We start from the raw sequence: 26017 nt of genomic DNA on the forward strand, positions 1-26017 counted from the left end.
TGCTAGCACTTGTTGTCTGACTCGGTCCTGCTTTGGAGGTCCATATGAGTCTCGTGCGACTACAACCTTACACCAGCGCACCTGAAAAATTCAGCTGGCCTCAGTTTCCATCCTTAAATGCTACGTCTTAACCTAACACAATAACCCTCTCAAAATTATTTTAATCATAGTTTTCATGACTTCTACTGAATAACTCTACTTTTCCAAGTCATCATGCAAAATTTTCTTTTTAATATTTCCATTTACAAATACCCTTTTTTTAGTTAAAAGAGAACTAACTTTCCTACAAGCAGTGCCAAAGTGGCACATTTACTATTAATTTTTCTTCAATTGTTTTCATTGCAATGAATCAAACAAGTTACTGTTACATATAAATATATACAAATTATTTCTAACAAATAGTACACAAATACCCTTCAAATTTCAGCCAGTGCTTATGGCTCTCCATATCCAGTACACCACGTAACCTTACAAAACACAAAATTATTCATATATATACAATTTCTCTTCAGGCAGTCTCCTGCTGTCCTGTACAAGAAAAACAACATCTGAAAAAACATATAACTACTACACATTCCTTAAAACTACTAATCTTAAATTTGTTCTATTGACTTCTGGCGCACTTGAATCGTTCAGATTCCGGGTTCCAAATGATTGGAAAAGAGCACAGGCAGTTCCAGTCTTCAAGAAGGGTCGTCGAGCAGATGTGCAAAACTATAGACCTATATCTCTGACATCGATCTGTTGTAGAATTTTAGAACATGTTTTTTGCTCGAGTATCATGTCATTTTTGGAAACCCAGAATCTACTCTGTAGGAATCAGCATGGATTCTGGAAACAGCGATTGTGTGAGACCTAACTCGCTTTATTTGTTCGTGAGACCCAAAAAATATTAGATACAGGCTCCCAGGCAGATGCTATTTTCCTTGACTTCCGGAAGGCGTTCGATACAGTTCCGCACTGTCGCCTGATAAACAATGTAAGAGCCTATGGAATATCAGACCAGCTGTGTGGCTGGATTGAAGAGTTTTTAGCAAACAGAACACAGCATGTTGTTATCAATGGAGAGACGTCTACAGACATTAAAGTAACCTCTGGCGTGCCACAGGGGAGTGTTATGGGACCATTGCTTTTCACAATATATATATAAATGACCTAGTAGATAGTGTCGGAAGTTCCATGCGGCTTTTCGCGGATGATGCTGTAGTGTACAGAGAAGTTGCAGCATTAGAAAGTTGTAGCGAAGTACAGGAAGATCTGCAGCGGATAGGCACTTGGAGCAGGGAGTGGAAACTGACCCTTAACATAGACAAATGTAATGTATTGCGAATACATAGAAAGAAGGGTCCTTTATTGTATGATTATATGATAGCGGAACAAACACTGGTAGCAGTTAATTATGTAATATATATCTGGGAGTATGTGTGCGGAACGATTTGAAGTGGAATGATCATATAAAATTAATTGTTGGTAAGGTGGGTACCAGGTTGAGATTCATTGGGAGAGTCCTTAGAAAATGTAGTCCATCAACAAAGGAGGTGGCTTACAAAACACTCGTTCGACCTATACTTGAGTATTGCTCATCAGTGTGGGATCCGTACCAGATCGGGTTGACGGAGGAGATAGAGAAGATCCAAAGAAGAGCGGCACATTTCGTCACGGGGGTATTTGGTAACCGTGACAGCATTACAGAAATGTTTAGCAAACTCAAGTGGCAGACTCTGCAAGAGAGGTGCTCTGCATCGCGGTGTAGCTCCCTCGCCAGGTTTCAAGAGGGTGCGTTTCTGGATGAGGTATCGAATATATTGCTTCCCCCTACTTATACCTCCCGAGGAGATCACAAATGTAAAATTAGAGAGATTCGAGCACGCACGGAGGCTTTCAGACAGTTGTTCTTCCCGCGAACCATACGCGACTGGAACAGAAAAGGGAGGTAATGACAGTGGCACGTAAAGTGCCCTCCACCACACACCATTGGGTGACTTGCGGAGTATGAATGTAGATGTAGATATGGGTTCCTCTTGACTAAAGTCAGAACCACCACACACCATTGGGTGGCTTGCGGAGTATAAATGTAGATGTAGATATGGGTTCCTCTTGGCTAAAGTCAATTTAGGGTTTCTCAAGCCAGCCTTTTGCTGCTCTGTTACAATAACCTCCAACTCAGGTTTCACAAAATTCAAGATCAGGTTTCTCTAGTCACATTCAGTATTTGTTACATAGTCATCTCCATACTACACTCACTCATGTTAGTAATGGTTAATAACGTCTTAATTTATTCTGGGTTACGTCAGGTTCCTTCTCACTTCTCTCATTTGTACATCCACCTGTTTTTAAGCTTTGATCCCATTTTCGTTTACTTACATTACCTCACTCTGTTTAAAAACATAGCCTCTCCTTCTTTTACCAACATTGAGCAGGCAACACCTTGCCTCTCACTCCTTTGTTTATTACTATTTAGCAGGCAACACTTTTAATGCTCTGTTACACATTACCATCGTTTTACAGCCAGCCTTACTGCTCTGTAATTATTTCCTCACAAACGTTCTTATTGAAATATTTTCTCATTACCTTACACAAATATTGTTCTTACAACATATTATCATTATTTTACAGACAGCCTTGCTGCTCTGTATCGTACCTTAACCTCCCTTACCAAAACAACCTCCCAAGGTTCTCACACCATTTATTCACATGCTTAATACTATGATTGAGCAGGCAACACGTAACCTCTCACTCCTTTACTGACATTATGTAGGCCACACCCTGCCTCTCTTCCCAACACAACCTCCTGGTACTCTCTCTAATGCTAGATAGTGAAGAAAGAAAGAAGATAGTAAAAAGTTCTGAATGAAATAAGGGGAAGATTGACAATACAAAATGAAAGGAAATAGCATTGTCATACGACTCGAGACCTAGTGTTCATCATGCACTTAGCTCTGCAAAGAGTGCAAAGCCCTCTGAGGTATCGCTTAATTCCTGCAATTTGTCATCAATCCTTTCTCTGACGCTATCCAGCTCAGACGGATCCACTTCTTTACCTCCACCATACTCATTGTAGCCTTCCATCAGTTTTGTGGTCTTGCAAATACGGACTGGAAAGTCATTCAGATCTGTATCGTCACATGGTCTCTTACCTATGAAGGGTATTGTTATAAGGTTACCGTCAATTCTAACCATTACATCATTTGTCCCGAAATTTACCCATCCTTCATGTTTACTAAGAAAATCAGCACCCATCAGCATGTCTATGCTTAGTCCACTTATTACTAAGAAGTTCTGCTTAATTACTACCCCCTTTGCAACTATGGGTAGGATACTTCTTGCTTTACCACCTTCTTGGATTTTTCCTGTTGCTACAATTATATTTCAGCCACTTACTGGCGTCTTTACTACTTGTTTATTATCTGGGAGTCCATTTACAAAATTTTGTGACATAGCACACACCTCTGATCCTGTATCTATTAAACACTTTACCTTTTCATTTAATACACTTAACTCTATTATTGGCTGTCCTAAGTACTCTTTTTTGATTTCAGGTTTTACTTCGTCTAATAAATCCTGCACCGTTTCCCTTCTGTTAAAGCTGTTTTCTGGGTGGATATCACATTCATGCTTACAGGGTCTCCCTCATGCTTAATATTATCCCTATTATTACTGGCAGCTCCTACCAGTCTGTCCACTAGTGCTAAATCGAAACATCTCTCTAGTGTTTCTCTTCCTCTACTCACCTCTGTTTCTGCGACCCTAACCCAGGTGTTATCAGCAATATATATATCCTCCACTTCTTCCTTCTTCTCTTCTTCTTCACAACCCTCAACTACTTCAAATAACCTATTAAGCACATCTTTGACCTCTGCTTCATTTCTGTTTCCACCACTGTCAGACAGATCCTCATCTCTTTTCGCTGTGCAGATTTATCTTCACCTCCTGATTCAAAACCTTATTATCAGTACGTATTTCTTTGACAAGCGTGTTGTTATTCTTATTGTTAATATTACTGTGCCCCATTAACTCTACTTTAATTAATTCTGCTGTCTCTTGTTGCTCCCCATTATTCTTCCCTTCTTTTGTAGCAACTATATTAATGCTAGGTGGTTTTACTGGTGCCTTTCTTATGGATGGTTTTGCCAGCGGGTTTAACTGGGAATGCCATTGTCTACGAATGCTAGCATAATCGTAGACAGCTACAAGTTTTCCGACCATGGTGCGTCACCGCTAACTGACGTCCTTCGCCAGCTGGTTGCATCACCCCCTGACATCTGTCAGCCGTCTCCGAACTGCCCCCGGTCACTGACCCGATTATCATATGTCCTGCCTCTCCCTCGTGACCTACCTCGATATCCGCCTCCTCTCTGCACACTCATTCTGCTTATGTTTACACCAGTGTGATTGTCATTCTGCCTAACAGGAGGGCGATACTCTCTTCTCGCACTTTCCTCCTCTTTGAGTACTGATTCAACATGTTCTAGATATTGTACAAATTTATCTACATTGTCTCTAGGTGCAGATATTATTTTATTCTTTCAATTCCAAGGTAACTTATTTTCTACCCCCAAAATGATGTACTCTGTTTCTACTTTATTACTAAGATAGGATAGAGCAGTTACCCACCTTTGTACAAATCTTTTTATTCCTTCTTTCTTGGGGTCGTATTTTTCCCCAGACCAGAAATGGTTAAGTACATCCATTTGCTTTCACTTACCCCAGTACTCCTCAAAGGAAGCGCATTTAAATTCCTGTAATTTAGTATATTTTTCTGAGGCCAAGTTCCCCCAAATTCTTGACTCCCCCATTAAGTTTGAAATAATTAATCCGATCTTCTGCTTATCACTCCACACTTTAGGCAACATATCCTCAAAGTCATTCCAAAACTCACGTGGATGTACACTTTTATTGGGATCAAACTTGAGAAACTGTCAATGGGTGACATAAACAATCTCAGTGGATGCTACTATTCCACTAGACATAATGCTACCACTATTGCTAGTAACACACAGTTCTAGTTTTGTTAGCCAACAGTCATTCTCACACAATTGCTCATTCATACTTTCACTGAATTGATTCATATGAGTTTCCAAGCCAGTGACTTTATTTATTACCTGAGCCCCAAGTTGTCACACTTATCTTTATTTCCCTTCAATTTACATTCTAAGGCAGCGTGATTTATTTCACTATAATTTTCTACCCCTTTGATGTATTCATGAGCCTTGACTATTTCTGAATGTATACGCACTTTAAATTTCTGGTGGTCATCAGTAACTTGTTCGATTTGTGTAGTTAATTCACTTTTTACTTGAACAATAGTTTGCGTACATTCCTGTTCAACCTGATTTATTTCAATTTTTACATTATTACTAAGCACTGCCATGTCGTGCTTCCAACAGTCTCTTGGATCTGAAATTTTTGAATCCAGCTTAGATTCTATTTCCTCTCCCATATTACTCATTTTTGACTCTAACCCACTCATTTTTGAATCTATCTCAGAACCCATTTTTGTCATATCAGAACCTAATTTGGTCATATTAGCTTCCATTTCCTCACTTAATGAGGTACCCATTTTCGTCATTTTAGCTTCCATCTCATCACTTAATGAGGTACCCATTTTCGTCATATTAGAATCCATTTTCATCATATTAGCATCTAAACCATTCAGTTTTGCCAAAAGACTCATTAACATATCTGCCACACTATCTTTCGCCCCATCATTTACTGATACAATGTCTCCATTAATATTAGCTACTGCCACAGGTAGATCTGAAACACTGGGATCTGATACACTCTGTTCCACCTCCGATCCATAATTAACACTTAGTGACTCTGTCAAACTACTACTGAAATTGGGTTGGGACACATCCAAGCTAAAGTTCATGGGATCAAAAATCTCTTCCCCTTGTTCTTTCCCCCTGTCTACCCTCAGTTCATCCTCTATGTTTGTTTGCTTACACTCAGCCACTTTATTCAGTTTTTTTCACACACACACACAAAGTTTTGAAAAACACACTACTTAACTTTGCACTTCTGATGTCTCCAACACGGCTAGCTGAGGCTGCAGGTCCGATCACCATACACTGGGCCGCCGTACCAGTTTACGGGCCACTACTCTGGTCAGCGCTGCCAACTGCTTCCACTGCCGCCATCGTATCGTCTTGTAGCTCGTAGTCTGCCATATGTCGCCGTTATCAGCTACTTCAGTTGGCACGATATAACCACAAAATACATCTGCCAAGCACATCAAACATGGGTTATCACTGTCTTTCTGTCCATGTGGCGATAGTTCACTCTTAATATTTGTCCTTTCCCCAGTTCCTATTTATTCGCGACCACTTTTTTTGTTGTCTGGTTACACACACACTACTGCTTTTAATGAAATGTTTCATTATCGTTTCCCAGCCGATGCACCAACTGCGACGGATTTTTACGTGCATACATGCGATGCACCAATTGCAACGGGTTATACCTTGCTGCTGCAATGCAATTTCTTTTATAATTTTTATTCACCTACCTCTTTACAGTGGTAGATCTTTGCACGTAAAACTCCTGACTGCAGCTACTTATGAGATCACAGAAAAGCAGTGTTGAGGAAACTGTAACCTTATAGCTACACACCGCAGGCCACTATAAGTAAAATTTTCTGAAAATTTTCTATGTACTTTAAAGAACTGATTTGGAAAAGGGATGCCATTAAGCAAGATCATCATCCCACATTTACGAAAATTACTAAAGTGTCTGCTCACAGTTATCACCATACCTAAAACAGCCAGAACTTTTACCTCCCAAATTCCTAAACCAATTACTTGTAACACAGTCAATGATTTGCCAATTACTTCTACACATGATATTCAGTGGTTACCTTTAGTTAAAGTTTATGCTCGCCATAAAATACTCAGTAAGAATATACTCAGTACTTCCACGCTATATAATTCAAAGTTCACTCGCGATTTTCGTTGGAACGAATTATCACAACACTCTAAAGTTTTCATAAACAGTTTCTGGTCACTACCAGATACCATTAGCACTGGACCATAACGCAGAAGTCATTCCAAGACTTCATCTCACACATAATGCGAAAAGTCACATCCAGCATAACAGCCTCCAATCAAAGCTAGCTCGCGACTCCCCTCTCACTCTCCCACACTCAAAACTATATCTCCTCACTAGGCGGCCAACCGTCTCCCTTCTCATTAGCTGTCAGCACTTACGACCAATGAGAACTCATTTCTAGGGAGCGGCTCGCGCCAAAATCTAGCAAGCACCAACCAATTCTCTAGGCTCATTGACGTCATCAAATTAAGTAACACAAAACTCTCTAATTAAATAAACAAAACAAAATGAACTATAAGCCTTACTCTACAACTGGAAATTTATTATGTAGTCGCGAATGTTCTGGCTGTCTTATACATAAGCATACATACTTGGACATCTGACATTCACTAGTAGGGGAACCACTAGTGGATTCGTTCCCATGTTACAGAGTTGGAACACTTGCCAGTTCCTGTAGAGAATTACATGAATGATTTTTAATAATGCCAAATGTCCCACATACTCTCACGCATGCATTCTCATTCACACGCACCCTAACACACAATACACATATTTACTTAGAATTCTTGAAATTATTATTATAGAAAAGTCACAGAGGTTTTCTGAAACTAAAAACTTTCCAAATTTATATATGAACACTGAAAGTGTTATCAGATCATCGTACATAGTCACTTAAGGTGAACTATTACATCACTGTATTTATTTAAATTCTTGACTGTCGGAAAATTAGTTTTTTTTGGAATTTTACTAACTTCCAAAATACAACTATTTTTGATCTCAGACTTTGACATATTGTTTTTTGTCACAACAGAAGGATGTACATCAAATATGACATTTCTCAGGTTATTCCTTTATTAGTTATTAATATTTTTAGTTTCGTATAATGTAAGTGGCCTGCCAGTGCTACTCCACTGCTTTCACACGCGCAGCTGCAACAGATGGTCGTGACGTCAGTCTGCAGTACACAATTTGTCCGTTACTGACCGTATAATACTCTACTGGCTTACATTGCAGCCCACATACATTCTGAAGTAAAGCTTTTAATAGGCAAATGGGCAATCGCGCACTAGTTGCGACGCCACAGTGTTATGTCTTTAATGGTTTTAGAACAAATAATATGTCAAGCAATGAGAAAAATCTTGTTTTGGAGTATTCTTTTTTACTTGTGAATTATAGAAAGTAGTGACCCTTTGTTTAATGTGACTGGACAACTTAAATTTATTTTTAAGAAATCAGAATTTATTGAAAAATTCTCAACATATGTTGTCAGTGGCAACAAAGAATCAAAACTGTTCAGTAGCGGCTCTGATATAAAATGAGAGAAATCAGAGTACAATGCAGGAAATAATTACTCCCCCACCCCCACCCCCTCCTCTCCCTCTCTCTCTCTCCCTCTCTCTCTCTCTCTCTCTCTCTCTCTCTCTCTCTCTCTCTCTGTCACTGTCTATATATATCACACTCACTCACTCACAGTAGCCATCTTAGGCATATTTGTATGCTCAACATTGACACTATCATGTTACAAAATACATATGTACATATGTTTGAAGGATAAAACTTAACTTTTTAGTGTATGTTCACTACTTGGCACTTCTACTTGTCAGTGCTCCACTTTCTTCTCCTTTTATGTAGTGGAAGCTGTCAGAATTGAACAATGTGCAGTAGTTTTATGATGGTATCAAGTTCTGATTCTTTCTAAAATATACAGTATGTACTCAATTACTTTTGTCCTATGTTGGTAGAATATCAATCTCTCTGTTTCAGATGTTGGAGCTGGTGTCAGCAGGGCACCTTAAGTCCAGTTGCAATTGGATGAGGCCATTGGTTGGTGGCTGTTCCCCAGGCAGTGCTGTGTCAGGAGCAATCTTTGTGTTCATTTGCCTCAGTGTAGCATTTGCTGTACAAGTTCAGCTTTGTGAGAATGAGCTTCGTGCAGGAGTTTGGTGGGCTGTTCTGATGACTTCCTTCTTGTTTTTCTGCCTCTGTGGATGTGAGTTGTATGTCTTGTATACTACACTGCACAATTTTTAAATCACAAGTACATTCTCTATACATAGCAATGTTAGTATACGTGCCATGGCTGAAGCCTTCTACTTTAAATTTAGTATGTGTATGAGAACTGATATTTCTATTGGAGCAGAACAATCCATCATGTACCGCACAGTATTTACAAATTTGTAAGACCTGTGAGCCATGTGTGCTCAACTTGAAGTTGAAAATGAAAATCTGATTTTTTTCCTGTTAGATGTACTAGATGACTGTGTTGGCGACTAAGCTTTCCATTCATCTTTGTCTCTGCCACACTCGTTGCACATTGTATACTAATAGATCAAAAGCATCAAGACCCTCCCATGTAATGTAGAACTAACCACTAGATGTCATGAGAGGCAGACCCAGCAGTATAAAAGGAGTTGGGGAGTATTGTATTATCAGCAGAGAACCAATAACAGCAGACTGGGTCAGTCAGGGGAGCTCAGAGGCTTTGGACATGAACTATTCATTGGATGTCATCTGGGTAATAAATCCACAACACTTATACAACACTTGTACAACACTTGTAAAGATCCCATATCAACTGCTAGTGACATGACTGTGAAGTGGCAACATGAAGGTACAAACCACAGCTGAATGAAGACCAAGCAGACCTCATGTACTGGCAGACACGGACTGTCAAGCATTGTAGAGGGTAGTTGTAAAAAAAATCGAATGAGATCAGCCAGAGGAATCCTTGAAAAGTTTCAAAATGCTACCAGCAGTCTGGCTAAGACAATGACTGTGAGCAGGGAATAAAAGGAATAGTTGTGCAGCTGCTCTTGCCACACATATCTGTAGTCGGTGCTAAGCAGATTTGAGATGGCATAAAGAGTAACACCACTGGATAGCAGATGACTGGACACAAATGACATGAGTGCTGAATCATGCTATACCCTGTGACAATCTTGTGGGAGGAAATGTGTTGCAGTAGAGGGGAGATTTTCTTGATTAGGATGTGGTCGCCTCTGCCAAACACTTGGGTGTGACTTGCAGAGGGGTGATATGGATTCAGATGTAGATTGTGCTTAAGAAAATGCTAGATGAGAAAGGATATGAACACATATTATAGCAGTGTGTACTGTGTACAGTAGAGCAATATTTATGAGATGATGATGTGCACATGAAGTGCACATGAAGTGCACCCAGCCATAAAGCAATATCTGTGAGATAATGGTTTGTGGACAATAACATTCCTGAACTAGACTGACCTTCTCTGAGCCCCAACCTGAACCCCAACTTTGGGATGAGTTGGAATGTTGACTTTACTCTCGATCCTAGGGGCCAACATCCAGCTCCTGAGGAAAAATGGGCTTGTATTCTTCCACAAACATTCAGACACCTCACTGAAAGTGTTCCCAGCAGAGTTAAAGCTGTTATAAAGGTGAAGAATGGTGGACATACCTCATACAAATGTCCACTAAGAAGTGTGTGGAACCACTTGATCACACAGTGTACCTCATTATTAGCCAGAAAAAAAAAATATTTTAAATGACAGGTTAGAACTCTAATTCATGAAGGAAGGAAGAAAGACTAGGATTTAATACATAGTCAGTGATGAGGCAACCAGAGATGGGTTAGATGTACAGATTGGACAGTATGTGGAAGAAATTAGCCATGTCCTTTTCAAATTAACCATCCTGGCATTATCTGAAGTGATTAAGAATAACCACAAAAATCCTAAATGTGAGATCTCATTCAAACTAGGCCACTTGGAACACCATACATTTGCTCTACATTTCTGTCTACAGTGGAAAACCGTTTTGAAAGTTGTCCCCTGGAAAGACCTTCATGTCTAAAACCACATTCTGCATTATCTCCTCTCTAGCCCCAAAACTGAACCCTTATGGGGTCATTTTTAGTTTGAAAACTAGAAATGTGTCAAGGAGACGTGACTGGAGAGCAAGAAGCTTGACATACAAATGGAATTCCATTTTATTACCATGAAAAACTGGACTAACTGTGATGAATGAGTTGGAGCATTGATGTGATGCAGAGGTGAGTCTTACTCCTTTGAGAGGTATTTTATGCCAAACTGCAACATAAGATCATTAGAGAACTCCTTGATAATACATTTTGTTATCGTTTGTCTTACCAGTGCATATTCATATTGTATAGTTCCATGGGTTTCAGAGAACACACTCAGCATTGTCTTAGTCTTTCATTACATCTATTATAGCTTTTCTGGCCTTCAAGAAAAGAAACTCATAGATTTTATTTTCTGTACCTGTGAGTCCAGCCCACAAACACACTCTTGTGAAAGATTAGAATTGTTATAGTTTTCAGAAACTCTGTGAATTTTTAAATTCTCAAGTAAAAATCATGTACAAAATCTTGGCTCATTTGAACCTCTTAAACAATATCTTGTGTGGTCGCGTGTGACTTATTGTTATTAGATTGTGCACCTTTTCATCAAAACCTGCAGTGCAAGCAATTTACAAGTTCCACCTCGAGTTATGACAATGTTGCCTTTTTATCTAGTTGGCCGAACATGTAACTCTTTCTACATGTTTTAGTTGCCCTTTGTACTTTGGCAATCATTCATCACCGAAGCAATTCAACATGAATGTCCTCAAAGAGATCAAGTCTATTTGTTGATAATAGTTCCAATATAATTTCATCATGAGCTGTCTTCTTAGGTCTCTTTTCTAGGTAATTTTTGACAAAATCATTTAGTATTGGGTTGTTTGTTGGATGATTAAAGTCTCCTCCAATGATGATGGTGTGAATGAACAATATATTTACTAGGTATCTCAGGTTTTCTGTAGGCCTAATGTTTTCTCTTACATTTGGGGATGAGTCTGATTGTTAATAGAAGAATCCAGTTATGAAGTTGTGTCCATCCTTGATATTGTGTTTTGCCCACATAACCTTGTAAGCAACTTCAGTACACATCCTGAAGGATTTGCATTTCTTGCTTATGGTTGGTGAATGTATCACTTCCATTTCTTATCAGTCTTCCCTTTTGATATACATTTAAATTCACCAAAAATAACTCACTGCTATCACTTTCAGGTTTTAGCCCATTTTCTGTATCTGGTATTACGTGAGTTCCATTGTCTTTTTAGGAGCACTTCAAAACCTGGTTAAACAGTTGACCAAAAGGCTTTTAATAGTTCCAGCTTTACAGCACATACTTTGGCCTTTACACTAACACCATTTTGGGTTCTCATACAGCTCTCATTGTATCATCTGGATGGAGGTACATTTAATCTAAAAACCTCTGGTGTGTACTCCACACAAAGTCAGCTGCCTGGGTATCAGCCTTGCCTATAAAGTTTACCGCTGACCCACTTAGGCGGACAATGGTGCAAGGCTAGCAAGTAGCAGCAGCCTAACATGGCACAGAATCTTCAAAGTCTCTGTTTGAAACCAATCAATTGACTCAGAACCAGGGGTCATAATCAGTTCTCGATACAATACAACAGACTGTTAGCTTCCTAGAAATATGAAGAGGCTGGTGTTCTCAGCCATCTCTGCCAGTCACTAGAATGATCCAAGTATGACCTCAGAGGTGAGATGATGTACATTATTTTTTCCTAAGTGTGCACAACCTACTGTTTGTTGCAACTTGTTTTCTCAATGCTGGAAAAGTCTCTTTAACATGTAGAATGAAGTGTCCAGGCATACATACTAAGTGTGCACAACCTACTGTTTGTTGCAACTTGTTTTCTCAATGCTGGAAAAGTCTCTTTAACATGTAGAATGAAGTGTCCAGGCATACATACTAAGTACCTATGGTGATGTTGTTCACTTGAATTGCTGACAGTCAACAGACCCCTACTCTCTTGTGCTTTCTTTCCCTGGACACAGGCCACAGCAAGCGCCCCAGCAGGTGAAGTGTGTCTCACTGAATCAGTTTCAGTTTCATTGGGAGACAGCATCTCAAATTTGTTAGTTGCAACTATGGGTGAAATGCCTTGAGTTCAGTCATTGTATAAAGTTCTCATATTACTGTCCTTGAAATCTAACAGTCATATTAATATATTAATACGTAAATAATGTGCACAGTAATTGTCATTGTGAATAATACAGTTCACAGTCTGACCCTATTTTTACAGTTAGCATTACTGAAGTTTGACATAGTCCATGATACTAATTACACATTCACTACCCATTTAATCATTTTAAACCCTCATTGAGTTACTGAATAAAGTCCTAGACATGAAATCTAGATGAACTCTAGAATATTTCTGACCTACAATTTATACTACTATGCATTGTCTGCAGGATATTTCCACATATTAATGGACTTAGGTCTTGCTCCATTCAAACTCATTGCAGACTGATTTAAAATGGCTTCCAACCTGCCTCTTGTATAGGTTTATAATAAGTACTACTGAATTTAGATATTGTTGTTCTTCTGAATTTTCATAAATTATAATTAAAGATTTACACTTTGAGTAACTGAATATGAGGGAAATTTGTTTTAAAAAAGACCTTTAGATACAGAAATCATTTCTATTAAATCACACTAGCTGGTTTGACAAAATATGGGATTCTATTTCAGTAACAATGTTTTTACTAAGTAAGCTAATTACTCTGTAATTAAGTGAGTGCAAATGTTGCTAAAACATTTTCATCTTTGACTGGAGGGATACATTGTTATTTATACATCTTTCTCATCTACTTTATCAGGAAATTAGTAATCAGGTTTACACTTAAATATGAACAATCACAACAAAAACCAAAATTACTGATGTTTTGTACTTAGCACAGTTTTTAGGCAACCTAGCTAGCCCATTAACTCCTGATAACCATAGGAATGTAGTAGATAATGAAGTTAAGTTGACTAGGCCCTGGGTCAATATTTGAGATCTTTAGATGACATCACAAAATTTGAACAAAGAAATTGTAATAATTTCTGGGAGAAGAAAAGCATAACAGCTGGAAGGAATCATCAGCTTTGTTACAAGTAGGGCTGAATTATGACCAGTGCAATGTTTTATTTAACAGCAAACAACTAACTTTAAACTAAGCTTGTATTTAATATAGAAATTTGTTGGTTACTTCTTCATCAAACAACAGAGCAACCTGTCTTTCACTATTTGAAATTGCTGTTGTGTTTGCAGTTTCAGCAGTTAACAGATATCATGTTTCTGTCTGTCTAAATATAGTTTGTTATATTAGTTTTAAATTTTTAATTTAAGTTTCCAAAGATCTTTCCAATATTAATCAAGAGAAATAAGAGCATATCATCTCCTTAAAGTTCCACAAGTGGTCTGCCAGAGAGCTGCTTGGCTCAGAGGAGTATTGAGGGAGCTTCTGTACCAGGTCTTTGATACCTCTATTTATAGAATTTGCCATAAGGATACCAAGAGTCTACTTTAAGATGATCAACAATCCCTCTTTAAAAAGCCTGCACTCTTCCCAGGAACTAATACCTAAATCCTATCTCACCAAAACCATACACTCCCACCTTCTTCAAAAGTTACAAATCCTCCCAGAGCCTTGTATAGTTGTCCTTCCAAAACACTGTACATGATATCTTATTACTGTTACAGGTGTTTTGGTTATGGGCTCTCATCAACAAAATACATTAGGTCTGCGTTTCAAGGTGCCCTACGTTCCTATAATACCATCACTGAGTATTTTCTTCAACATTGCTCTCATGGTGAATCTTCCTTCACTTACCTGGGTACGATTTGTAGTGTGGATGGCAGTTGGTGAGTAATGACTTATTATGGATTACTTTTGAATTTAAACTAACAGAATGTTTTACAGTATGGTTGTTGATGCTATTGTTACAGTTTTCACAACAATGTGGAAGAATAAATTGCTACTGAACACACAGAAGAAGCATTGAGTCACAGACAGGCAGAGTGAAACAGAAAGCTAGAAATTATCAGCTTTCAAACTAGGTCCTTCTTTGAGAAGTATGAAATTTATGGACAACAACTTACACACACATGGCCACTCTCTCTGGCGTTAAGGCCTGACTACAATTGTGACTGTGTCTGGTGTTAGCGGCAATGTAGCATGGTTGGGCACTGGGAATAAGGAAGAGGAGTGGGTGGGGAGGGAGAGGGTTAGCAACATAATGCTTGGGGAAGGTTCTGGCGCTATCTGTGGAAGCATGCAGGGATGTGGTAGGGACAGGATATGGCTGCTACGTACAGCATCTAGAGGCTTAAGAAAGAGGAGTAGAGGAAAGAACTGTTTAAATGTGCTGGCAGCATAGAAGGTATGCATAGTACTGGAGTGGGAACAAGGAGGGTTGTAGATAGGTAGATCACAGGGACTAATGAATGTCGAGGCCAGGAGGGTTATGGAAATGAAGGATATGTTGTACGGAGATTTCCCACCAACACAATTCAGAAAATTTGGTGTCGGTTGGAAGGATAAACATGGCACAGGCTGTGAATCAGTCATAAAACTGAAGCACATCATGTTGTGAGGCATGTTTAGCAATTGTGTGATCCAGCTGTCCCTTAGTCACAGTTTTGTGGTGGCCATTCATGTGTGCCAACTGCTTTTTTGTTGTCATGCCTGATAGACTGCAGCACTGTGGTTGATAAATCAAGTGGCTGCTTGCACAGGTGGCCCTGCCTGTAATGGGGTAGGAGATGTCACTGACAGGACAGTAATAGGTGATAGTGGGAGGATGTATGGGGCAGGTCTTGCATCTGAGTGTATTGCAGGGATGTATGCCATGCGGTAGGAGGCTTGGAGAAGGAGTGGAGCAGGATTTGACAGTGATATTCATACCCTGGTAGGGCAGTGGAATACCACTATGACAGGGGTAGGGAGGATAGTGCAGAGGATATTTCTAATTTCAGGGCGCAATCCTGGTGGAGCATGTGGTTCAGTTGCTCCAGTCCTTTGTAGTACTGTGTCACAAGAGAAATGTTACTTTGTGGCTGGACAGTTGGTATGTGAAGGGTAGCAGGGGACTGGTGAGGCAAGGCATGGGAGATATGTTTGTGGACAGGGCTGTGAGGATAATTTAGGCCTGTGAAGGTGTCAATGAGATCTTTGGAATATTTGGAGAGGAACTGCTTACCACTGCAGATGCAATGACTATGGATGGCTAACCTATATGGAACAGACTTCTTGGTATGGAATGGGTGGCAGCTGTCAAAGTGGAAGTATAGATTCAAGTTCATGGTTGGTAGGTTTGTTGTCGACAGAGGTAGCCATCCTCAAGGTGAAGGTCAACATTGAAGAAAGTAACTAGTTGGGCTGAGGGGACCAGGTGAAGCAAATTGGGGAGAAAATATTGAGCTTCTGGAGGAATGTGAATAATGTGTCCTCACCCTCTGTTCAGATCATGAAATGACACCAATGAATCCCAGCCAATTGAGAATTTGGTATTCTGGGTGGTTAGTAAAGGTTCTTCCAGATGGCCCATGAATAGGTTAGCATAGGACAGTGCCATGTGGGTGCCAATTGCTGTACCAGGCCAGTCCTAGGTCATGGCTTTAAAGGAGAAGTAATTATAGGTGACCAGGAAGGATGTGTAGGTTTGAAGTCAGTCAGGCATTGGAAAAGGCAGTGCTCAATAAAGGCTAGATGTTGACTGAGTATGTTAGTGTAGATGTAGAGGGAGGTTGCATCAACAGTAACAAACAGGGCACTGAATAGGTAAAGGAACAGGAAGTGTGCAGAGTCATTGAAGGAAATGGTTGATGTCTTTTACACATGAGAGTAGCTTACAGTTAAGCTGAAGGTGTTGGTCCACAGGGCAGAGATTCTCTCTTTGGGGGACAATGGTGCATTCTGGGTGGTTGTTGGGTTTATGAAATTTAAGAAGCATGTAGGAGATAAGGATGTGGGGATTCTTTGTTGGCAGGTAGGTATACAATGCAGGCATCAGTTTTAGATGGTGAGTTGTAGGCCTTTCTGCAGATGTGAGGTTGGTTTCCATGTTGAGGTATTTTGAGAATTACTATGAAGCAGGGTTAAAGGTTATAAAATTCTGGAAAGTTAACATGGAGTGATTTGGGGGCAGCAGAGATGAGTCATGGTTGAATGGAGGAGTAAGTTGAGTCAGGCAGGACTCAGTATTGGTTTCGGATTGAGTCTATGACAGTGATGAAAAATGTCTCTGCTGTAGATGACAGAAGATAGAGAGAAGGTTTTTAACAAGCCCTGCACAACTGAATTTGGGAGTGCAATGAAAGATAATGTGTTTGGAATGGGCTAATACTTCTGTGGGACTGAGGCTTTTTGAGGAGAGATTCATGACTATTTTATGGGTCTGTTTAGGTTCTGGGTTCTAAAGGGTGGTGGGAGGCAGTTTCTGAGGCTATGTTAAATGTAGCAGGTCTACATGGTGGGGTTTGGCGGCTTTTGGGGATGCAGGGGAAGTTTGATGGAGGCTCTTGTGGTGTGGTGGATAGTGGTAGAAGGTGATGCGACTGGACAGTTTCTTGAGGTGACATCATGCATGCTGCTCTAGATTCTGGAGGGCAAGTGTTTCCCTCTGGGATATGAGATTCAGGAATTTAGGACTGCAGTCCAGGAGAATTTTATAGCTGGAGCACTGGCATCTTCCCATGATTCTCTCCTGCCATCCCTCACTCTCCCCATCTGATACCTCTTCCATACACCCACTATCCACCACAATTAGACTGCTGTTCCCATCAGGTACAGATACAATCATAATTGTGTCTGAGTGCCCTGACACAGTGGACATATGTATATGAGTTGTTGTGTGAATGTGGAGAGTAGCAATCTATCCTTCCTGTATTGTTATTATTCAGTCCTGGACTTTCCACTGTTTGTAATTGTTTTTATTTTGTTGAAAATATGGTTGGGTATGATGTTCTGTGCACGGTTAGCATTTTGTGAATCTTTTCATATGGGGCATTTCTCTTCTTCTTTTTCTTCTTCTTCTTTTTTTTTTTTTTTTTTTTTTTTTTTTTTTTTTTTTTTTTTTTTTTTTTTACCCTATGTATTCTTTTCTATTAAGCTGATATCTAAAATAAAAATTGTTGTATATCTTTGACATTACCAATGAATTCTATTTCTATCACTGAGATCCCTAAGTCTTTTCTAGTGACAAACTGCCTATTGGCTTCTGTCTCGGGTTCTTCGGCCAACGTTCATCTAATGATTTTTCTGACATTTTGCCAACACGAGTGGCTGGCATTGTCAAAGCTTCACCTTCCATTGCCGGTGGTGAACTGGAGGCGAGCTCGCGGCCGCAGACTATATGTACCTGGCACGCCAACATCCGAGGGCTTCTCTGCGGTCATTTCCGGTGCGGTTCTCCTCTTACTGCCTGCGATGGTCATTCGCTGCAGTACAGGAAGCCAGGATCCGTTTACCTTAAGGCTTTCCTCTTTCTTGTTGAAACTGTTCAGGTGTTTTTGGAATTCTACAGTTTCTCTGAACAAGTGCGTGTGATAGTGCTTCTCTACAGCCAGAACTTCCGCGTCGGCGAATTTTATTACATGGACAGTCTCATTCAGTGCGTGCTCTGCCACGGCCAATTTCTCCACCTGCCCCAACCTGCAATGTCACTTATGCTATTTGATCCTGGTGTTAATTGATCGTCCAGTCATTCTGACATAAACTTTTCCGCATGTGCACGGCGTACGGTATATTCCCGACATTGCAAGTGGGTCTCTTTTCTCCTTCACCGATCTAAGACACTCTTTGATCTTGAACAGCCTCCAAGCCAACATAACATTTACCATGGAAGTAGAAAAGGACAAGAAACTGCCATTTCTAGATGTGCTGGTCACAAGGGACGGTGAAAACCTGGGACACAGCGTGTATCGAAAACCAACACATATGGACTGATACCTGCACAAACTGTCAAACCACCACCCGAGCCAGAAAAGAGGCATGATTAGTATGCTCGTAACGAGAGCAGGACGAATATGTGAGCCTCAACACCTCAAACAGGAAATGCAACACCTGTAAACTGTTCTGAGGAGCAATGGGTACTCCACAAATTACATTAGAAGTGTAACAGAGCCAAACACTCGACGAAGTAAGGAACCAGAAAAAGAAATGTCGGGTACGGCCTTTCTGCCATACATTCCCAGAGTGATGGACAGAATCGGCCGTGTATTGCACAAACACGGCGTAAAGATGATTTTCAAACTGACAAGGAAGATCAAAGAGTGTCTTAGATCGGCGAAAGAGAAAAGAGACCCACTTGCAATGTCGAGAATATACCGTATACCATGCACATGCGGAAAAGTTTATGTCGGAATGACTGGACGATCAATTAACACCAGGATCAAAGAGCATAAGTGACATTGCAGGTTGGGGCAGGTGGAGAAATCGGCTGTGGCAGAGCACGCACTGAATGAGACCGACCACGTAATAAAATTCGCTGACGCGGAAGTTCTGGCTGTAGAGAAGCACTATCACACGCGCTTGTTCAGAGAAGCTGTAGAAATCCAAAAACACGTGAACAGTTTCAACAAGAAAGAGGAAAGCCTTAAGGTAAACGGATCCTGGCTTCCCGTACTGCAGTGAATGACCATCGCAGGTAGCAAGAGGAGAACCGCACCGGAAATGACCGCGGAGAAGCCCTCGGACGTTGGCGCGCCAGGTACATATAGTCTGCGGCCGCGAGCTCGCCTCCAGTTCACCACCGGCAATGGAGGGTGAAGCTTTGACAATGCCAGCCACTCGTGCTGGCAAAATGTCAGAAAAATCATTAGATGAACGTCGGGCGAAGAACCCGAGACAGAAGCCAATAGGCAGTTTGTCAACAAGTGGCCACGAAAGCCTTAACAATTTTGTCTTTTCTTGTGGTATTAACTTCCAGAGATTCATTTATACTAATTCAGCTAGGAGATTTTTAGAGATTATTGCAAAGTCATATCTAAATATAAGGCCGTTTATTTCATTACATCTTTTCTATTTTCCCAACTTTATTGCTGATAGTGTAATTTTTTATAGAGAATATCATCCATGTGCCAATACTTTCAAAAGTATGTATGTAAGCATTATCCAGGTTAGATGAGCAAATTTAATGTTTATGTTTAATAAATTTCTTAATATATTCTACCATTAACTGATAAAAAGAGCCAGTCATCTGTGTTTACCAACATAGCTGCCCCAGAGGGTACAGGTTTGGATACTTGTGGCCATCCCTCAGGCAGGTGCAATGAGTATAGATTACCCACCAGGTGGTCCTGTTGCACACATTCTATACATATGCAGGCTACATGGCCACCCCTGCCTGCATGCACTTGGACAATTCAGCACTTTTGCATAGGCTGCCTAACTGCCCCTAGGTCAGCTGTTTGTCCACGTCTGCCCACCTGTGTCTTTTGGCATCTGGCTGCCCAGTTGCAGATATTTGATCTCAAACAAACATCAGCTGTATAATGGACTGACAACAATGATGGTTGTCCATGTTTGCAATTGTGAATACATTTCATGTATTTCATAATGGCTGTAGCTGCCACAGTGCCTGTTCCTTTGGACATGCATGCATGGCTAAAAAACATGCATTGTACTTCTGAACACCACAGGCACTGCAATATAATATTTACCTGCTGACACCAGGCAAGTGACTTTCAATTAAAATGTCTCCTCTGTATGGGAATATATGTAATGGATGTATGAGTGCAGGTTGTACACACAGGGTTGATGACATATGGAACTTTGGGTTTGGATGTGATCCATGCTCAGATAGCTTGATAGTTAAGGCAACCATTCACAATAAGCGGGAAAGTTGGGTTCAAGTCCCAGTCCGGCACAAATTTTCATTGTTGTTATTCCTTTATACAGCTTATAGTTGTTCATATTCACAACTGCAAATACATTTCATGTATTATAGAATTGTTTTTCCTGCTCATCTTGTAGAGGGTTGCCTACTTGTATTTATTTCTTCATTTCTTGTCCTTGGTGTTGATGTACTGGCTGAAAAAATAGGAGTTGGATGTGCAACTACTGTCTACTGTAAATGATGTAGCTGACAGGTGCACAGTTGCATTTCATAGTCTTTTACTATCAATTTTCACAACCCCCCAATAATACACAGTTATATATGGCCAGTGCACTATTGTTCTAACTTCCTATAAGCCTCATTAATAGTTAGCAGGTGAACCATCCACATACTCCTACAATAGTTTACTGTTGAAGACCTACAAGCAGTAAAAGCCTAACCACAAAGTTCACAGTTCTTGAAGAATAGAAAGGTACATATGGAGCAGACACTGTCACTGTTACAACACACGGCCTAAATGTCTAACACTTACTACACTGTTAGGTTGATGCAATGTTGTCATTCTAACCAACACAGGTTCCTCGTCTGCAACTCAGCCATGGACTGACTGTCTTGTGACCAAAAATCAGGCCCTTATACATCATCACAATAATAGATACTCAAACTACATTTTGTTTAAAGTTAAATTTACAGAAATTACAATTAAAACTTAACCCATTGAATCAAATGAATACATCAAAAAATTCCATCTTCTTAATATTTTCTCCTACTACAAGTGTTAAGTCAAATTATTTGTTTTAATCATGAAATTAACAAATATTATTATGTAAACAATACTTTTGACACAACTGTTAATTACTTTGGAAATAACTAAGGGCTGGTTTTGTTAACATGTCTCCAACTAGAGCCAAATAGATACTTTAAGAATAAAAGCATTTCATCTTCCAGATGATTACAATTAGTACAGAATTTATGTTTGTTTATACATCAACACCAGAATGTAACTTATGAAGCAATTACTGATTTTGCCCTATAATGAAAGATACTAACTAGTAATAACCAAAATATATTAGAAAATCAATGACATATATAAAAATTAGGCACAAAGTTAGATCTGGTGTCCTTACTTTAAAACTGAGGGCCAACCTACCTCTTTTATGAAAATGCAGATTATACTCACGTATGTTAATAGTAATTATTTAAAAGTGAAAAAACGAATTTCAGCAGGCGAATGGCAAAACAAGAGAGGAAGTAAAAATATCCCAGTTTGCTTCGTCACATCACCCCGTCATTGGATTGACCAGACAGATATGGCAAATAGCTCACTGGGCAATTCAATGACCACAAGTGACCCCAGACAGTGGGCTAAAAATCTACACAAAAAATATTACATCAGAAAATGTATCAAAACTACGACACATATGTTTTTCAAATTTATACTTATGTGAACTGGCCATACGAAAATCTGCATACAAAATAATTACATACAGTGTACAATATCACAAAATATCTAAAAGTTATACTTTCAACAAAAAATTGGGCATCTTGATCATAAGTGATGTCCTTCTTGGTAAATAAAGATTACATTTTAAGATAAATATCATTTTATACAAATCCTGTCTTGCTAAACAAAATACATCCTCATGGGTTGAAAATTTATACTGCACATTGCAGTTCATGTTTAGACAAAAGATTTCCCTTGCTCAATGTTTAGTACTTTTTGCAACCACTTTCACACTTTTAATGAGCTTTAAAACACTTTCTCACCAAGCTGTCCAAGCCTTCAAGAGGTCCATGTGGCACTTAGCAAGGATGTGCACTGCTATCAGTTCCCTTGGAGGTGGTTCTCATCCACCAAAGTACATGAAAAAATTAGACAAAGTATCCTACTTTAGTACACTTACTTTTACTTCTAACTTAAGTCAAAAAAATATTTAACACTAACGGCAAATTATAGTTATTACATCATATATAAATACATTATATAGTTCTCATAACATTACAATAATTAGCTTTAAAAATGACTATAGTACAAAAGGTGGTGACTATAAAGTTTACAATCAATTGCACATTACACTACAAAACATTACTCTAAGTCATAATTGTCTGAAACTGGTTAAACTCAAAGGATTTGGATCTCTTCTCCATTTGCAAAATAGCAAAAACTCAAGATGTGCAACATCATAGATTTACTATTCATTACATTACAGAAAAAGCATAGACCCACCATCACATAACTTAATTACTACTCAAATCAGAATGAAGGGGATGAAAGTTGTATCAAATCATAGGCCCATTTGTCTACTCAACTCTTAGTATTACTCTCATTCAACCAGAAAATTAAATTCTCACAAAATCACACAATGTTACCAAATAGTTGACCTGTCAGAATATTCACATCAGCCTAGCATCACAGTTATCAGTTAATCAGCACAATTACTCTTCTTCATCCCAGTATTCCTCAGAACACAAATTAAAGTTCTCAGATAACCTGTAGATCCAATGATGCAGCATCACATGACTTGTAAATATTGCTCTTTTTGTTAATCTCTCATTCCAGCTGCTGTGTCATGAATTGCACAATATGAACTGCCTGATTTTGCCTAATTTAAAACTAGATCATCATTACAGTTACATCACATTTGTTTGTAAACAGTTATCTTTTCCATTGCTCAATCTTGTCTGTGGAAGGTGGCAGGAGTACGTAGAGGGTCTATACAAGGGCGATGTACTTGAGGGCAATGTTATAGAAATGGAAGAGGATGTAGATGCAGATGAAATGGAAGATATGATACTGTGTGAAGAGTTTGATAGAGCACTGAAAGACCTAAGTTGAAATAAGGCCCTGGGAGTAGACAGCATTCCATTAGAACTACTAACGGCCTTGGGAGAGCCAGTCCTGACAAAACTCTACCATCTGGTGAGCAAAATGTATGAGACAGGCGAAATACCCTCAGACTTCAAGAAGAATATAATAATTCCAATCCCAAAGAAAGCAGGCGCTGACAGATGTGAAAATTACCGAACTATCAGTTTAATAAGTCACGGATGCAAAATACTAAGGCGAATTCTTTACAGACAAATGGAAAAACTGTTAGAAGCCAACCTCGGGGAAGATCAGTTTGGATTCCATAGAAATATGGGAACACGTGAGGCAATACTGACTCTATGACTTATTTTAGAAGCTAGATTAAGAAAAGGCAAACCTACGTTTATAGCATTTGTAGACTTTTGACAATGTTGACTGGAATACTCTCTTTCTAATTCTGAAGGTGGCAGGGGTAAAATACAGGGAGCGAAAGGCTATTTACAATTTGTACAGAAATCAGATGGCAGTCATAAGAGTCGAGGGGCATGAAAGGGAAGCAGTGGTTGGGAAGGGAGTGAGACAGGGTTGTAGCCTCTCCCCATGTTGTTCAATCTGTATATTGAGGAAGCAGTAAAGGAAACAAAAGAAAAATTCGGAGTAGGTATTAAAATCCATGGAGAAGAAATAAAAACTTTGAGGTTCGCCAATGACATTGTAATTCTGTCAGAGACAGCAAAGGACTTGGAAGAGCAGTTGAACGGAATGGATAGTGTCTTGAAAGGAGGGTACAAGATGAACATCAACAAAAGCAAAACAAGGATAATGGAATGTAGTCGAATTAAGTCAGGTGATGCTGAGGAATTAGATTAGGAAATGAGACACTTAAAGTAGTAAAGGAGTTTTGCTATTTGGGGAGCAAAATAACTGATGATAGCTGAAGTAGAGAGGATATCAAATGTAGACTGGCAATGGCTAGGAAAGCATTACTGAAGAAGAGAAATTTGTTAACATCGAGTATCGATTTAAGTGTCAGGAAGTCGTTTCTGAAAGTTTTTGTATGGAATGTAGCCATGTATGGAAGTGAAACATGGACGATAACTAGTTTGGACAAGAAGAGAATAGAAGCTTTCAAAATGTGGTGCTACAGAAGAATGCTGAAAATTAGATGGATAGATCATATAACTAATGAAGTTGTATTGAATAGGATTGGGGAGAAGAGGAGCTTGTGGCACAACTTGACTACAAGAAGGGACCGGTTGGTAGGACATGTTCTGAGGCATCAGGGGATCACCAATTTAGTATTGGAGGGCAGCGTGGAGGGTAAAAATCATAGAGGGAGACCAAGAGATGAATACACTAAGCAGATTCAGAAGGATGTAGGCTGCAGTACCTACTGGGAGATGAAGAAGCTTGTACAGGATAGAGTAGCATGGAGAGCTGCATCAAACTAGTCTCAGGACTGAAGACCACAACAACAACATCTTTTCCATTACTCAATCTTGTCTGTCAGCTCCATTAGTTTACTTACATTTCTTACCTTGTTAGCTAGTGGAGTGCATTCCCAAAAAATATCCCTAACGCAGAGACAGGCTCCCTAACCATTAAGACCCTAACATTATTCATTATTTTATTATTTCATTATTGTTTCATTATCTAATAAATAAATACCTACTCTTCTTATCTAATGCAAAACTGACTCTACTGAAAAACATTCCACAGTAACAGTTCCTTATGTTAAGGCAAACTTAATTCTCATTAATGACCAGACAAAATTATCATTAGCAAAACTATTACTTCACTGTATTACATCAAACTACTTAAGATTCTAGCCGGAAGGTTGATATACATACAAACCTTGCTTACTATTTCCTCACACATTACTCCAGGCAACTATGTCTAAAGTTGGAATTTCTTAATGTTAGAAAAGGCTATAGCATGACAAACTTCTATAGTCTAATAGTTATCTCCATATCCTGATTGCACTTAACAAAAACACTTCTATTATACCACAAGTAATATTGATACCCAGTATTCAAGATGGTTTATACTGCATATTGTCTCTGCTACTACACCAATGAGTTGATTACTTCAGATATTAATTATAGTCCACATATGCTGACACCTTTAATTTTCAGTTTACCTTAACTCTTTCTCCGACATAAATTCTTTTTACCATGGTACCAATTTATTTTCTTCCATCCTGTTACGATTCCATCACTTATAACTAACGCAACATAATATACATATACACATACACACAGATAACACTAGAGAAACCTTTTCTACAATATTTCTATATTACTACATAAAATTATATGAAAGTCAAAGACAGTGTTTCTGATTTACTTATAAACTACAGATAGGATAAGAGAAGAGTTTGACTGCCTCAGGAAACATGAAAAATGAGACAGACAGGGGGAGTAATCATTATTGCCACATAATTAATCAAACACAGAATGTTGAACCCCCTACTTGCTGTTTGCATGGGAAAT

General features: G+C 39.2%; 1 protein-coding gene across 2 annotated transcripts in view; it reads left to right on the top strand.

The window, feature by feature from the left end:
* The window catches only part of LOC124788320 (cationic amino acid transporter 4), a 265804-nt gene that overhangs the window by 220439 nt on the left and 19348 nt on the right, over positions 1 to 26017 (top strand). For both annotated transcript variants that reach the window (XM_047255559.1, XM_047255558.1), the window contains 2 exons: positions 8809 to 9034; positions 14580 to 14741. In XM_047255559.1, the coding sequence (XP_047111515.1) occupies positions 8809 to 9034; positions 14580 to 14741 (388 nt within the window). The remainder of the gene's footprint in view (positions 1 to 8808; positions 9035 to 14579; positions 14742 to 26017) is intronic.

This window comes from Schistocerca piceifrons, chromosome 3, assembly GCF_021461385.2.
Source record: "Schistocerca piceifrons isolate TAMUIC-IGC-003096 chromosome 3, iqSchPice1.1, whole genome shotgun sequence".
Taxonomy (NCBI): domain Eukaryota; kingdom Metazoa; phylum Arthropoda; class Insecta; order Orthoptera; family Acrididae; genus Schistocerca; species Schistocerca piceifrons.